The sequence below is a fragment of the Sardina pilchardus genome, chromosome 10 (genome assembly GCF_963854185.1).
Source record: "Sardina pilchardus chromosome 10, fSarPil1.1, whole genome shotgun sequence".
Classification (NCBI taxonomy): Eukaryota; Metazoa; Chordata; class Actinopteri; order Clupeiformes; family Clupeidae; genus Sardina; species Sardina pilchardus.
Genome location: NC_085003.1, coordinates 27,824,511 through 27,841,040, shown reverse-complemented (window position 1 = coordinate 27,841,040; position 16,530 = coordinate 27,824,511). Strand labels below are relative to the sequence as shown.

The following is a 16,530-nucleotide window of genomic DNA, read 5'->3' as shown; positions in this document are numbered from 1 at the left end:
GAAGGTCAAGATCAAGTGGATCCCAGTTTCATTAACCACATCTAAGCAATCGAGAAAAACTACTAGACATTGAAGAAATGCAGACCTTGTCGTGTGTTTCTATAGCTGCGTTTCCATTACCAATATGCGCAAAAACTTTGTCGATATTGTCTGAATATCGAAAATCACAATTTTCGCAATTGCGGTGTTTCCATTAAATAATAAACACAATTAAAATCTCGTGTATTCTCGCGTGCTGTAAGTCATAGGAGACATGGCGGATATCATTCAGATTTACATTAGATACATTCAAATTGCCACCACGGCACTAACGCTAATTATCAGCCATCAACGGAGGAGGCGACTGCTGGAGGCATTGCAGCGACAAGCCCCTTATACGTGGGAGCGGTTGCGTATTCGGCATTTTTGGGAACGTGTTGTCGACGACTTCACAGAGGAGCTGTGGATTCAACATTTCAGAATGTCACGAGCCACCTTTAATGAACTCTGTGATGCAGTGAGGCCTCTTGTGGAGCCAGCTGCGCATAGCCCCAGGATGCCGGTGCCCGCAGATAAGCGTGTCGCAATTGCCGTATATAAGCTGTCTACCTGCGCAGAATATAGGGTGGTGGCGGAGACGTTTGGAGTCAGCAAAACAACCGTCCACAGGTGTGTGTATGGAGTTTGTGAGGCTATTTGCCAAAAACTGCTGAGGAAGTACATCCACCTGCCCAACGAGATCGAGGCACAACAAATAGCACAACGCAATTTTGAAGCGCATGGGCTCCCGCAGTGTTATGGGTCAATAGATGGGTCTCACATACCCATTCGTGCCCCCAGGGATGGGTATAGGGATTATGTGAATAGAAAAGGCTGGACCTCAATCGTGCTGCAGGCTGTGGTGGATGACAGGCTCATCATTAGGGACATCTGTGTCGGTTCACCTGGCAGTGCACATGATGCTGCTGTGTTCGCAACATCCAACCTCTTCAGGTAGGTTATATGTCAACTACCCTTTTCAACACTATTACAAACATTTTACAAATCACCTCTGGTGCTATGGTTGTGAGCTTCTGAACATCATTCACCCATAGACTGGCTTGTTATGGGTGTACAGTATACTTTTAGTTTCATACCTGATTTGTACCTGGCCAAGCCCTAGTTTTGCCTTTGTAAACCTATTTTATTATTGAGTCTCTATTTCGATTCTATTTAGATAACTGATTATCAATTTGAGAGAAGCATGGCACATATTTTATGTTTACTATTTACAGACATCCAGAAAAACACCCTCAGGCCAGCATGGAAATAGAGGGAGTCCAAGTGCCTCTACTGATTGCTGGTGACCCTGCCTACCCTCTCCTACCCTGGCTCATGAAGGGATACTCGGGAAATAACCTGACGGAAGAACACACCTTGTTCAATGAGCGTCTTAGTGCCATCCGCGTCAGAGTAGAGCACACATTTGGACATCTGAAAGCTAGATGGCGCATCCTGGGCAAGATGTCTGACATACACCATGATTTCATGCCTACAGTAGTGGCCACATGTTGCATTCTTCACAATATGTGTGAAGAAAGAAGACAGCAGCTGCCCCCTACAGCACCACTTCTAGCACCTCCACTTCAGCAGCCTCAGGACCAACACAGAGATGACCCAGCTGATGGTGCAGCTGTTGAAATCAGGCAGGCTCTGGTCAATCATCTGTTTAGGCCACATTAGGTTAGCCAGCTGCCTACCACAACATTTTCAAGTTCACAAAAAAGTGGTTACTTTCAGACCAGGACCAGACCTGTTCCACACCAGACCCGGACCAGACCAGTTTTTAAATTCACAAGTTCACAAAAACGTGGTTATTTCCAATCACTTTATTAATTATTCTTAAAACAAAATGAAATGTAACAAAATGTTATGTTTAATAACAAAAATAAATAATCTTTAAATAAACAATAAGCCTTTCAAAAGGGAGCGGCAGCTTCAGTTTCTCCACTTTTCTGCCATCACAAGGCACTTTGTCGAGATAAGTGTGTGCAAAACTTGCATACAGCCATACAGACGTACACACAGAACAGATACACACACCTAAGTTATGGTAAAACACAGATAAATGCGCGCACACAACAAATGGGAGATATTCACCTATTAGCCCTATGGTAAAATGTGTATATGGTTGGTTGATAATATCAACCACCCATATACTGATCAAGGTTGGAGTAAAACAGAACACTTCCACAATATAGGCTACGGTGAATGCATGTTTAACAAATTTAGGCACTCACAACACTACTCTCCCCACACACGCCCCTCTGGCAAAATAAATAGGATACAAACATAAACTTCCTGCTTTTGCCTGACTAAAATATCAACTGAAACACAGTGGAACCTGCTATCTATTATTTATCAGCCAGATTTATGAGTGACCTTCCTTCTGACATAACTAACATTACTAATTGCACAACTATAACTAATTGCACAACTGCTTTGTGCAATTTGAGGCTACTTCACCTTCACAAAATCTTGATAGACAAGTGGCTTCTAAATCACCAGAAGATCTAGCTTTCAAACATTGTGTTTGATAACTTAAAATAACACTATAGATGGTATTGAACCGACAAAACCACCCTTAACTTTGTACCTGTGCCCTGTAACATGGATTGTGAACCTCGTTAGACTTAGAGCCTACAACATATGGTAGGTGGATGAGGTGCTTGGAGAAGAGACAGCTGACCAAGGCTCAGACTCATACCCAGCTTGTTGACGATGGTATGGAGGGTGCAGTGGTCGAGTGTGGTGATAGTGTTGGGGCTGACTGTATGAAGTGAATGGAGGTTGTGGGTGGTTTGTGGTTGGATGCTGTAGGGAATAAGGAGGCTGGTGATGTGTGTGTGAGGTATTGGGTTGCTGAATTCCAGCCAAAGCCTCAAGAGCAGTAGCGTGGCGCTCAGCTGCTTCTGTTGCCCTTTCAAAACACTGAATAGCACGACTCATAACCTGGCTGATTGTGTTAAGGACGGCATTATCTTCTCTGGCCTGCTCCCTAACTACACTCTGCAGAGATGGTCTTCGGCTTCTTGAGGTCCTCCACCTGTGTTGAGCTGTAAGTGCAGGTCTCTCTTCTTCCACCACAATGTTTGGGATCACAGGGGCTTCAGCATCCATGTTTGTCTCAGCATCTATGGTTGGCTCATCATCAAAAGAAGCTGTGATTAAAAAAGGAAGAAGGAAAAGGGCAACATATGCTGTTAATAACTTAAAGGGATAATCCGGAGTGAAATGCACTTTAGATCAATTTTTCGGACTATTGGGAGTACATACGTTGAGTTGACACCAAAATCATGGCATTCGGATGTATTTTGAGAAAGTTCGAGCTCACCGTTTTTAGCCAAAACTCGTTAGCCTGGAAGTGATTCTGGACTCTCTATCCGACCACATAAAGACGTGGGGATACTTCGGTTTGGCTTTAGGGACCCTCTACTCACTACCACGTAAGTGTAGTGTTGTTTGGAACAGTAGAAGAGGTATAAAAATAGCGTTTTGTAGCGGCGAAAGACATGCTCGCGTCACTTCCAGGCTAACGAGTTTTGGCTAAAAACGGTGAGCTCGAACTTTCTCAAAATACATCCGAATGACATGATTTTGGTGTCAACTCAACGTATGTACTCCCAATAGTCCGAAAAATTGATCTAAAGAGCATTTCACTCCGGATTATCCCTTTAAGAATCAATCCATAAATTGTTACAAAAATAAATGTACATGCGGTGCAATGAGTAAAAAAGTATGCAATACTCATACACACACAGAGACACAATAAGCACAAAATACAACACCTATACTTAAATAACCCACTTAAAACTAAAACCAAAATATATCAAATCCAACATAAAAACCAATGTACTTACACGAATCAATGGATGCATCCTTAGCACGTGGGGTAGGCCTATCATCTGGATCAACATCCTCCTCCTCCTCCTCTCCTTATGTGAATCAAATATTAATTTACTGGTTGCAATAGGCTACACAGACAACCCATATCCTATGTAACCTACAAAATTAATATCATTAGTAAAAGAAAGGCTGCCGGTCACTAAGATTACAAGACGTAATTAGTCTGTTTAGGCCTAGGCTACTGTAAGATCGCATTTAGCAGCTAGCCCTGCTATTTCGTTTATTGTCTTACCAATGCTGTTGACAACTTTGGACATGGATGTGACGATTGGTCTTTGACCAAGGATTTCTTCCATTATTGAGAAGTATTTAAAACAAATTCGGTCCTTCCCACCAGCGCCGCTTTTGGAAAGTTTCCTTCTCTCCGCGAGGTATTTTTGTTTTAGCGTTTTCTATTTTGACCGAAGAATTGGCCAGGGCTTGCGGAAGCCCGCTACATTCATTGCCGCTTCGAGGTCTTTATAAATGCTAGCATTTCTTTGCTGCTTCGAGTCTAATATATTGGTAATTCCCCTATCGCGAATAAGTTCTAAAAAATGGTTTATTTCCTCGTGTACCCACACATACCGCGCCATCCTGCACTTGGTTCGGTCTCTTCGTGTACCCAGGTACCCATACATACCGCGCCATCCTCCACTTCCTGTCGGCAGTCTTCTTCGTTGGTTTCGTTCCTCCTAACATCCGGTTGTTGGATCACGTGACTCGTCAGATGCGAAAAAAGTGATTCCATTGCAGTTTTGCGAAATATACAAATTTCGATACGCTCGAAATACCACCTCACCCGAGCGCAAAAACTTTTTATCGAAACATGTGAGTTTTTTCGAAATGTGTGTGTTTCCATTAAGCACATTTCTTTTCGCAACTCTTAATTTGCGCAATTTAATGGGTAATGGAAACGCAGCTTATGTGATAACACTTCAAAATAAAATGTGAACAGTAGCCACTGGGAATCTTAACGAGAGCACAATATGTTGGGAGCAGCTTGTCACGTTTGAAACATTGAGCTCATTTACTCCAAAGGGCGTTATTGTGAGAGGGAATGAAACTGCGTAGGAACGCAAGCCCCACTTTTCCTCACATCACACGTGTGTTTTTGGAAAGTGACTTATTTCCTGTGAAACTGATGAATGACTCTAGGCATAATAGAGAAGGCAATTTCTGATGCACAGAGGAAGCATCTCACTAGTGACACACATACGCTATGGTAAGTAGCACACCGCCATGCAAATGTCAACACAATATAAACATGAGACCCAGAAATGAATGCATTCTCATACATGGCTGATGCTGTATCTTCTTGACAGACATACAGTATCAGAGGCAAAGTTTACAGCTGTCATCTCCAGATCATATGACTATCCATCAACTCAAAAACTTTATAATGGGGTTTATTTGATTTGATTTTTTTATTATTATTATTTTCATGATTATTTATAATTTTTATTGGGCGTGCCACAACCACACCCCTCATACTGTGAAAGGATGCAAGATTTCAATCAATTCATCATTAAAAAAAAAAAAAAAAAAACATGTCCATCTACCCTCTCCTGCACCTACACCCCCCCCCCCACACACACACACACACAAATCTATCAGTGGGGGCAGAGTGTTTGCCACATCAGCAGAGGCTCCTTGCCCTCCTGCCGGTGCACCGGTTCCTCCGTCAGCACTGGCCCTTCAACTGACAGGGCGGCGCAGAGAGATATAGATGGCCGCCGGCACCTCCGCAGCCTCGAGCAGACACTTGGTAAATGTGGCCGTATGCTCTAATGGCCCCCTCATTAGGGATCTGTTGGAATGCAGCGCTGTCCGTAATATATATTCATTGGCACTTCAAGGGTGTGATGCCGGGGATTTATCATAAAGCCTCACAGGATTGTTTGGATTCAATGCAGCTCCTTTGTGTGTGTGTGTGTGTGTGGGTGTGTGTGTGTGTGTGTGTGTGTGTGTGTGTGTGTGTGTGTGTGTCCGCTGCTTTAATGTCCAGTTTTCCATTACTTTTAACTTTGAATCCTAAGAATTGTGTGTCATTGTCTTGTGCGATCGGGACCTTCCGTCTTTGCAGATGTTGTATGAGTGATGCGCGGGCCAACTCTCTTAGTCTGGGATCATCGCTGCTAAGCATGTTGAGTAAGTGGCTGGTTCTTGTAGCAGTATAAACCCACTCAACATTTGGAGCGCCCAGGCCACCCAATAGAACAGTGACAATTATTGAAATTGGATGCTGTTTTGACTTATACATGGACACTTGTTTTAACTCTAAAATGTTAAAATATCAGCCACTCACTGAGACGATCACAGATCTTGGTTTTCATTGTAAACTAATTGTGCTTGTATTTGGAAGCCTGGGTCATGTGCATAAACTTGCTCTGCGGGGGTTACAACTGGGTGGGTTATGCAAACCAAGTGCAAAGAGACGTATAAAGTACTGCTCAATCTCTGCTATATTAGGTAGTTTGTCCATTTGGAGACGAAGATGTCATATCTACCCATAGATAGTAGTAAGTGCCACGTTTGATCGCATTTTGCACAAACCTACAGCATGTTTCCATTACTGTTTGGATCTGTAATTCCTCCCTTGTGTTGAGATCCAAATAAAAGTATTAAAATGTGTGTGTGTGTGTGTGTGTGTGTGTGTGTGTGTGTGTGTGTGTGTGTGTGTCTGTGTTTGTGTGTGTGTGTGTGTGTGTGTGCCTGTGCGAAATAAATTAATCCCAAAATAAGGAAATAAATGCATGATTAATTGAGAAATCAAAATAAAAGTTCAAAAGGTACATCGAAATGAGACAACAAAGTAAAGAAAAGAAAGTCAACAAAGTAGAGAAAACCTTCCCCATAACAGGCAGTTTCCGCAGACCTCAGCTAACACTGGCGCATAGGCCACTCTCGACTCTGACGTATGACACAATGTAGCCACCCTCTCAAGAAGGAGTTTGATCACTGACCCTGGCAAACACTACAATGTACAATGTACAATGTACTATGTGCTACTACGTGCAGGTCCACTGGCCATGCACACAACAATACACAGCTATGGCTGTCAAAAACACACACACATCAACACAGCTACTGCATGTCATCCGCTCCACTAGCAGTGTCCTGAGGTTTCATCAGACTGTTAAAAGTGCACAGTTCCTAGTAAGCACAACCAGGAACGGGTGCATTCGATTGGCAACCGCCAATCAAGGAGGAGGCAGGACCAAAACAGTGTGGCAGAGAGGCAGAACATGTACACAAGCGTACAATGGCTGTAGCAGTCAGTCTGTCTGTGAGTGTGAAGTAATGATATCCCTTGAGATTAGCATTCAAACACTCATAGTAAAAGTATCATACTGTTACACATCAAAAATGAATCCATATGAATGAATGAATGAATCCAAATGAATGCACCAGAATTCATTCTCTCCAAGATCCAAGGCATTTTCGTTACCGGTGACAGCTCAAAGCATCTTTTGTTTTCATCCTCTCCCTGTTCCTGTTTTCCTGCATTATCAACATTAAAGGTGCGCTCAGCAATGCTGGGTAACGTCACTTCTGTTGATGCTCAAACAAAACAGAGAGCTAGGTCAATACTCCCTCCCGCGCCGTTGAAACTCTCCTAAACGTGCATTTCGTTGATGATTTCACGGAACAGTTTGGTATATTTTTTTGGTTGTTTTGTTGCGGTTCTTGGAGCCTGGGCTTTCCACAGAGACCATGATTTTGATACAGTGTATTCGTATTCAGGGCACAGGCAGCTAGCGGATGGAGAGGTGATGTTTGCTATACGTGACAAAAAATATATATATTTTAGCTTAGAGACTGTGTGGCATCGCTTAGAATACCTTCAAGTGTGATGATCCACCAAAGGTTTTACAGATGGAGGTAAGGAAGAAGTTAAACTGACACATTTCCAGACTGTTTATTGTTGTGCACTGTCCCTGTAAATGCAAACTGAAAGTGTATGTATTTATATATATATATATACCGCACGCTACGTATATTTCTCAGTAATGTGTCACTGCATGTTTGATCTCCCTGACATGTAAGAACACATTGTCAGCTTTTCAGACACCTCTGATGTCAGACGCTGAGAAATTGGGCCTTTGCGGCAGTTTCCAGGAGGGATAATAAGGGCCTTATACTTCGCCGATCTGAATGATGCCATTTTAAACCAGGGAGACACGATGTTATTCTCTTCTCTCGCGAAAGCATTCATCATGGGAGAAAAGGCAAAGAGTTTTAAAGCGCACTTCTTTTGTTGACATGTTGCACAGCATCGTCTAGAATGCCAGAGAGAGCACCAGCAGTGCCATAATTGCATTATGCAGACCTTAATGTACAGAACTGAGAGAGGGAGGCGCTTGCTCCATTAGACAACATCATCTCTAATTCATTTGCGGCCTCGGAAAGCACCAAATCAGCAGACTGTCTTGGCTGTAATTGATAGAATTTAGGTTATTTACGGTAGCATCCTCCATCACGTTATATTATTTGCAAGCTCTTTACATTGTTCATTTTTGTTCTTTATCTCATTACCACTTGATTCCATGGAGCCGTATCACCAGACTGCTCATTTGAATCCTTTTCTAGTCAGATGAAATGTAGACCCTTTACACTTAACTTATCCATGAAGAGTTAGACCCGCTATGCATAACCTATCCACATACTGTATCAAGAAGAATGGCCTTTTATCTGGATTAACCTTGTATGGATTAGCAAGGTATAATCAGGGATTTTGCTTGGAATATATTGAACATATTGAGGTAATGCTAGCACACACACACACACACACACACACACACACCTATCTGAGTGGCCTGAAAGTGCAAATGAAATTTGGCTTATTATGTGAATCTTATTACAACACCCTCTGAATGAAGTGGTCCAACAAATAACCAGCGTCATCGTAAGTATCAACACAAACCTGGCAAGTGGCTCTAGTAGAATGTCATTGTTATTTTTGTCCCTTGTCTTCAACTGAAGCAGCATAAATTAATCAGCGGACAGAGCTTTTGCATTTACACGCCCTAGTCTCATTTGCCCTCTCAAGTGCCATCACTGGGTTCCTCGTCATCTTCTGAATAGCACTGCTCGTAAGAAAAAAAAGCAAAAAAAAATATATACTGTACATATATACATATATTCTTTGAGAAGACAGAAAGTTCACATTTGGCATGATTGGGAGAAGATTGGGAGCTGGTTTTATTTCCAGCTTGAATAGTATAATCGTTAAGTGTGCACATGCTTATCCAAGTGTCCGTGTGTATGATGAGTGCAGGAGGTCCACTCTTGACTTAGAGGGGTGAGAGGATGCAAAACTATTTCAGTGTCTGGCAGTGACATTACTGTCCTGTGTCAAGCACCGGGAGATCCCTTTCTCGCCCTCTCAGAGCTGGGAGAGTAATATGCTGGAATTGCTCTGTCAACAGGCGACGGCCGAATGAAATTTTAATGAAACACACTTCACCAGTCATGTTGACCATCCACTGTGTCACTCCACTGAATTAGCTTGTCCCCAAAATGGCAGCGCATGATATTTTATTTCACCACGTCGTCTCCAATGAGAGAGAAAAAGAGAGGGGAGAGCCAGAGAGACAGAGAGAGAGAGATAGAGAGAGAGAGAGAGAGAGAGAGAGAGAGAGAGAGAGAGAGAGAGAGAAAGAGAGAGATGCACAACTCTAGCAGGCACAAAGACCTGTATGCCTTGATCTTACTTGATATTGGTTTGAAGTTACATTGCTAATTGATGTTAGTCATGTAGAAGGTCTAGCATAGTTGGACAATGTTATTTGAGTTTTACACGGTGTCTTTATGTTTACTGTAGCATATCTTAACTGTTACATGCTGGAAAATGACAGTGAAATGTTAAGTGGACAGATTGGCACTCCATCACATCAACTGTTTGCCACTTCATTAAAGTACATGGAACTGGATGAAGACTAGCAGGAAAGACTGTGATGAGAAAGAGGAACATATTGGATAAAGAAACTATGCAACAACAATTGAAGGCCTTCATTTAGGCATCACTGCCCAGTAGTTTGTGTATTCTAGGCATCTGGAAACAGTTTCCATGGATATTATCACCAAATGAGGTATCGTGACCAATCCAAGTCCCTAAAAGCGTTTCTGCTCTGGACCAATGGGAGCACACAGGATCTCTGGACATGCCTGAGCCAATGGGGGGAGTTTACGATGTCATGAATCACGTTCTATCCCTCCCTAAAGTTAATGATCCACTCTCGAATGGCCGGGGCGAACGAGCGAGCTGAAGAGTTCACGCACTGTGCCTACCAAAGACAATGCAAAGTCACGTTTATTGTGCGGTACACCTAAGCTAGCTGGATTAACCAGCAGGAGCTGAATCCATCCTGCTGGAGTGGCGTAGGAGACCAGCACAACACAGGATTGCAGCCCTCATGTCACAGCAATGCACACTCAAATACTCATGCACCCCTCTCCTCTCCTCTCCTCTCCTCTCCTCTCCGCTCCTCTCCTCACTCGAGCTAATTCTCTGCATTGGATTACTGTTGCCAAAGCTGTCTGTGACTCGCGTTCATCCCGTTGGTCTTTTCAGCTCATTGTCATTCGGCTGATCCATCCCACACAAACAGTGTGTTTCAAGGCAGGCCTCATCCATATGCAGAGGGGGAGACAGTCACTCAGCGCACACCCACACCTCCCAAAGTTGAGCGTTTCAACACCTTCTGACAAAAGGGTTGCTGGGCTGTCACACTGGATATTTGGTGTAACATGATGAAATGGGAGCAGCTTGCTTTTTAATTGAAGCCAATAAGTCCGGCTGCTTGAACAATAATTGACTCGTAAAGTAGTATATATCTAACCACAGTATAGGAAAAGGGTATTGTTGGGTCCATCTCTGTGCGCGTGTGCATGTGTGTGTGTGCGTGTGTCCACTAACATACAGTAGTTCTATCTATCTATCTATCTACATATCTATCTATCTATCTACAGTATCTATCTATCTATCTACATATCTATCTATCTATCTATCTATCTATCTATCTAAAATGTCATATAAGGCAGAGGGTCACCATACACTATCTCAGTGCTCCTGCATCATGATCAAGTTACAGCAGCACAAAGACTGGCCCTCTTTTTCAATGACCAATTAAAGCAACACTAAAGCACTTTTTCTCTGTCACACACACACACGCTATTTTTCCACATGAGAAGGTACAGTATGTTGCATGATTTTATGAAAGTATGATGTATTGGGACATCGAAGCAAATCACTAGTCGGGGTCCCATCCTGCCTTGCGCGGTGATTTCTTTCACGCGGCTAAGGCAGTCTGGAAACTAACACCCACATTTTCGCCTGATGTTGGTGGCCAATCACAGAACAGGGGAGCAAGCAAGACCATGATGAGCTATGCACAGACACATTTGATAGACATCCGTGGCGCCCAATGGATCTGGGCATTTTTTCAAATACGAGAAAACGAATGTCTGGTTGCCAGACCACGTCTCATTTGAGAAGTGGTAGGCGCTTGCCAGGCTAGCAAATTACATTTTCTTATCTCTCATTCCTTTGAACTACAGATCCGTTACCCGATCTGGTAGACGTACGTACATAGTGCAGTTATGGCCGATAGAGGACTGTGGAGCACATGCCGTTCACACAGTTGCGAGTTGATGAACCACTGACATGATTTTGTAAAAAAAATTTTAAGGTACAAAAAAAACTCTTTAGTGACTGTTCTTGTTTAAGTTTGGAAATATTTTGTTTGAATAAAGTATTTATCAGTATTTTAAAGTATTATGAATCATAGCAGGTGCTTAAACAAATCAGAAATGGTAAGGACAATCCTTTTCTGCTTTCTAGACAACTGGCCCCAGCTATTTCCCCACCAAATGGTAAATAACCGCGGGACTCTTCACCGCAATGCAAAATATCACTCTGGACAAGATTTGCATGTCAACTAGGTGAGGGAATGATGTTCCTCTGTCGAAGTATAAGAAGCGTCTCTTCTCTGTGCGCTCAGGCTTGTGGGTGGGGGAGGGTGTGTGTGTGTGTGTGTGTGTGTGTGTGTGTGTGTGTGTGTGTGTGTGTGTGTGTGTGTGTGTGTGTGTGTGTGTGTGTGTGTGTGTGTGTGTGTGTGTGTGTGTGTGTGTGTGTGTGTGTGTGTGTGTGTGTGTGTGTGTGTGTGTGTGTGCCGGGAGGGTGAAACAGCGTATAGCGATGCGATATGGGGCCGTGCCTGCGGTCTGGTCTGTCCCTGTTACACGAGCAGCAGGGGCCGGGGCGCTCGCTCACTCGCTCGCTCACTCGCTCGTTCCTCGGCACGACATCGCAGACACGTTACAGGCCGCGGTCAGAGGCATTCGTCGCTTGGCGTAACAGAGATTGTCACACGTGCTATGCTGCTACTGCTCGAGTGCTCAAAGGAAAACAGTTCACCTGACATCTCACGTCTATGTGACAAATATAGCCGTGGTAGGGGTTTGAAAATCCTCTCTTCTACCAAGAAGCATAAATAAAGCACTGCCATTATGTGCCATGGAGAAGGGTGGAATTCTGGAATACTGTAACATTTAAAAACAGGCATATAGGGAGCAGTGGAGAAGATGATGTATGGATCTCAAGGGACTTAGGCAGTCTAATGCCATTTCTCAGTCCATCACAGATCAGCAACTCCTTTGCAGGGCAACGAGGCATGGCGCATGGTGGGTGATTTTAACGCGATAGGATAGTTGCGGGGATCTCTCTCTCTCTTTTTTTTCCCTTCCTCCGCACCACAGACAGACACACACTCACATCACTCAACCTCGGGGAGGGACGTGGGCGTTCGGCCCCCGCACGGTTGGCAGCCCGGGCAGGGCACTGGACGCAGGGCACAGCCTTTTTTCATGATTCATTTCATGCTTTATTTATCTTTCCCCCATTCCATCAATCCAAAGGAAGAATAGGGACGGGCAAAAAAAAAGAGAGAGAGAGAGAGAGAGAGAGAGAGAGAGAGAGAGAGAGAGAGAGAGAGAGAGGCACCACAATTGACTTGCTGTGACACCTTGTCAAAAGCCTTTGCCAGCCAAGATGGTGACCTGTCCGTGAGCTTCCTTGCCCTTGACTGGGGGGAGAGTGTGGGGGGGGGGGGGTGGGGGGTGGGGGGAGAGTGTGGGTTGGGGGGGGGTATTCGCAAGTGTCTCTCAAAAGAAAATGCAGAGAGACAGAAAGGGAAGGCTGTTGTGGGTGATTGTTTTAAAGGGGGGAATAATGACAAGCCTCCAAAGGTAATACCACAGGGGAGTGAGAGCTCCGTTGGGGTCAGTCAGTGTTAGAACTGAGCACAGTGGAGTTGCTGCAAGGTGAACACTATAATGCATTTTTTTCCCCCATCCATTCTCCAGAGGCTGCAGAAGTAAGTAAACTAAAATCGCCATGGAAATGACATGGGAAAGACAGCCAGAGGTATTCTCACTAACATCTAGCATAGAGTGGCAAGGAGTCAGACATACTCTCTCACTCTCTCTCTCTCTCACACACACACACACACACACACACACACACACACACACACACACACACACACACACACACACACTGACACAAACACATACATGCTGAAAGGTTTTTACAGATATGTTCAGAGGACATGTGAGGATAAAAGCGTAAGAAAGCCACTGGGTTAAAGGGGTGAATTCAGAGCGAGGAGCGTGATGCTCCTGTGGAGGTCATATCTAGTCTTTAAAGCTGCCGTTTGAGCTGCAGGTCTGCTGCACCAGAGGAGCTGTGCAAAGGCAACGTGAGCCATAGAGTTAACCCTAAATGGATTAATGTAAACCACCAAGAGAGAGCTTAGGAGCAGAGAGACGAATATTTGGGGCCCAAGCCCCTGGAATATATAGCTAAATGGCTTTGAGCTCATGGTCGATTGAGTTCACCAAAACTCGCGGCTTGAGAAAGTGTCCTGTGTCTCCATGGAGATGAGAGCTTCTTTCCAGTGCGGTTGGCTGCAGAGACTGGGAGAGCCAATACCGTTTGCTACTGACACAGGTTTCTAGATAGATGGACACTTTGATGAAATCAAGGAAAAATCGGAAAAGTTAAAAGATCACGAAAGGCTGAGGAGACACAACGGCGCCAGAAACAGGATGTCCACTCGTATCAGTTTCAGAACAAACTGGACTTATTGCCCGAGACGTGCAGTGGTTGCATGTCTTACATTTCCACTAAAACCCAAGCCTGGGACGATCCCCCCCCCCCCCCCCCCCCAACACTCGAGTCCTGTCTATTATCTGCTCCTCTCTATCTCTCCCCTCCCTCTCCAGCACGCGAGTACAAGCGCTCTGTTATCAACTGCTTTGTTGCAGAGAATTGAACCAGGAAGGTTATTTAAGTTCAGAATGGTTTATAAACCTGCATTTGAACAAGTGTGCTTGTCCGGAAAAAAAAGCCAGGCAGTGCTGTGTTCCCAGCTACCATTTGGCCATTTTTGTGTGCTCATTTATATTGCATGGAAGGGTACTTTGGACTGCAGTCAAGGTGCAATGTCGAGGGTCTCGCTGTCCGAGCCGTAGATGTCACAAGTGAGAATCGAGGACATGGATTTTCCATTCTGTTTCTGTCTCATCTGAGGACAAGTGACTCATTCAGACTGCTTTTTTTTGCTGTGACTAAATCATGTTTGGTCTCGATACTAGTCAGGGTTTCAGATATGGTCATGCAGGTCAAGTCTTGAGTGCAGCAATCTCCATGAGAGCGCAATGTGTCTCTCTCTCTCTTCCGTTCTAGAACAGACAAGAACAGACGAACAGAATGGAGTGGACCGCGTGGCATTGTGTGACATCATCTAGTGTCTGCTACTGACCCCCAGGCAGAATCCCATTCATTTACTCATGGCCCTGCTGCCCAGAGATGTGGTCACTGCGTGTGTGCGCTTCCATTCCGACCCGTTTAGAAATCTTGTAAAAGAGATCCAGGCTGACAGTCAATGTGATTCATGCGGCCTCTAAAATTGCGAAAGGTCAACATGAAAAGTCAAGCATAAGCGTCATGAAATACTCATGCAAGGGAGTTTGTTGACTGGCCATGGTATCCCCACGTACTGCGGAAAGGTTTGGGGTCTCAGTCTAGGAACATGTTCAGGATACTAGACCAAAAATTCATATAAAAAAACGAAAATAAAAAATATTCATTAAATGAAACATTTGTTTCTGGGATGTCTCTTGGGCATAGGAAAAGACTACATCTCTGTACACTAGCAGCATACTGTACATCATTATTACCTTGATGCTGTTGCATAGAGAGACATAACATTTCACAGAAATATACTTTTCTATCTGCTTCTCTGAGTGTATTTTTTATCAGTCCATCAATTCATGCTCAAATCACGCCCACCCTCATCCCCCATCCCCCACACTCACAATGAGACCACTCTGAGACCCCTCTCCCAAAGCACCAAGGCCGTCCTCTCTGCCGATGGTCAGCTAGTTCCCTTGGAACATGAAGCCCTTTGATTTTGGTCTGATTGGGTCATTTGGTGGTCACACGCAGGGCTACTGCGGGGGCAATGATTGCGGCTCTCCCCCTCTCTCTCTCTGCCATTATGATTATGCTTTGCTCTCGGATTGTCAGTGATTACAGGACTAAGGCACCGGCTCCCAGTGAACATTAGGATTTTATACTCTGACCCCTGTGGTCAGCAATTCCTCTGTATGTGACCCATGGCCACATTATTGCCGCATTGATGAAGAAGGTGGTGATACTCGCCTATTTTAAGGATTGTCAAAGCAAGCCATTAAAGATGTGGTATGGTTTTTTAGCGTCCTACTTTGTTACACGTTTACTTAAAGAGTATATTTTGGTGTTTTGTCAGGCTAGGCTTTTGGAGAGACACTGAAGAGTTGTAGCTGTTTGGTCAGATGCTGTTTAAGAGATGTTATTCCCCATGCTAGCTCTGTGCAACAGATGCAGTTGTATGGCTGGAGGCTTTCTGTTTCACACACACTCACACACACACACACACACACACACACACACACACACACACACACACACACACACACACACACACACACACACACACACACTGTATGTTCCTATTTCCTGACTCCTCTCATTACTAAATGCATGTTTAAATAGCGCTTTGTTTATATGACCTCCTTTCTCCCCATTTCAAGCAAAATTGTTTTTACTTGGTATTGATTTTATGTGCAATGAACATCCAGAGATCAAGTGTCATTTTGCCAGCAGCCTGTGCTCTTTTTTCCCTCTCAGTGAGCTAATGCATATCAGTGGAGTAGCTCTAAAGTATCCTCATCTGAGCCTCCACACTGTTCTCATTTCCCCCACAAACAGCCTCATATGCAAAGCAGATACACTTCAGTGCACACTGGAATACAAACACACACGCACATACACGCACACACACACACACACACACACACACACACACACACACTCTCTCTCACACACACACACAAACAAACATAAGCACATACACACCAGCATATAAAGTACACGCACTTGCACACATATACACACACACACACACACTACACTATTACAATCTACTATGTCTATTATACTACCACAATATATCCATGAAAAAAAGCACTTTACAGATGGACCATTCATTTTACAAAAATAAAAAGATGTGTGTCTAT

The 16,530-nt window shown here is 44.1% G+C and overlaps 1 protein-coding gene across 1 annotated transcript; it reads left to right on the top strand.

Annotated features, from left to right (window-relative positions):
• The first annotated feature begins 528 nt into the window (after positions 1-528).
• Positions 529-1,923, top strand: LOC134094192 (uncharacterized). Its single transcript, XM_062547621.1, has 2 exons — positions 529-972; positions 1,254-1,923. The coding sequence occupies exons 1-2, from the start codon at positions 536-538 to the stop codon at positions 1,699-1,701; spliced, it is 885 nt and encodes a 294-aa protein (XP_062403605.1). The 5' UTR covers positions 529-535; the 3' UTR covers positions 1,702-1,923.
• The last annotated feature ends 14,607 nt before the right edge of the window (positions 1,924-16,530 follow it).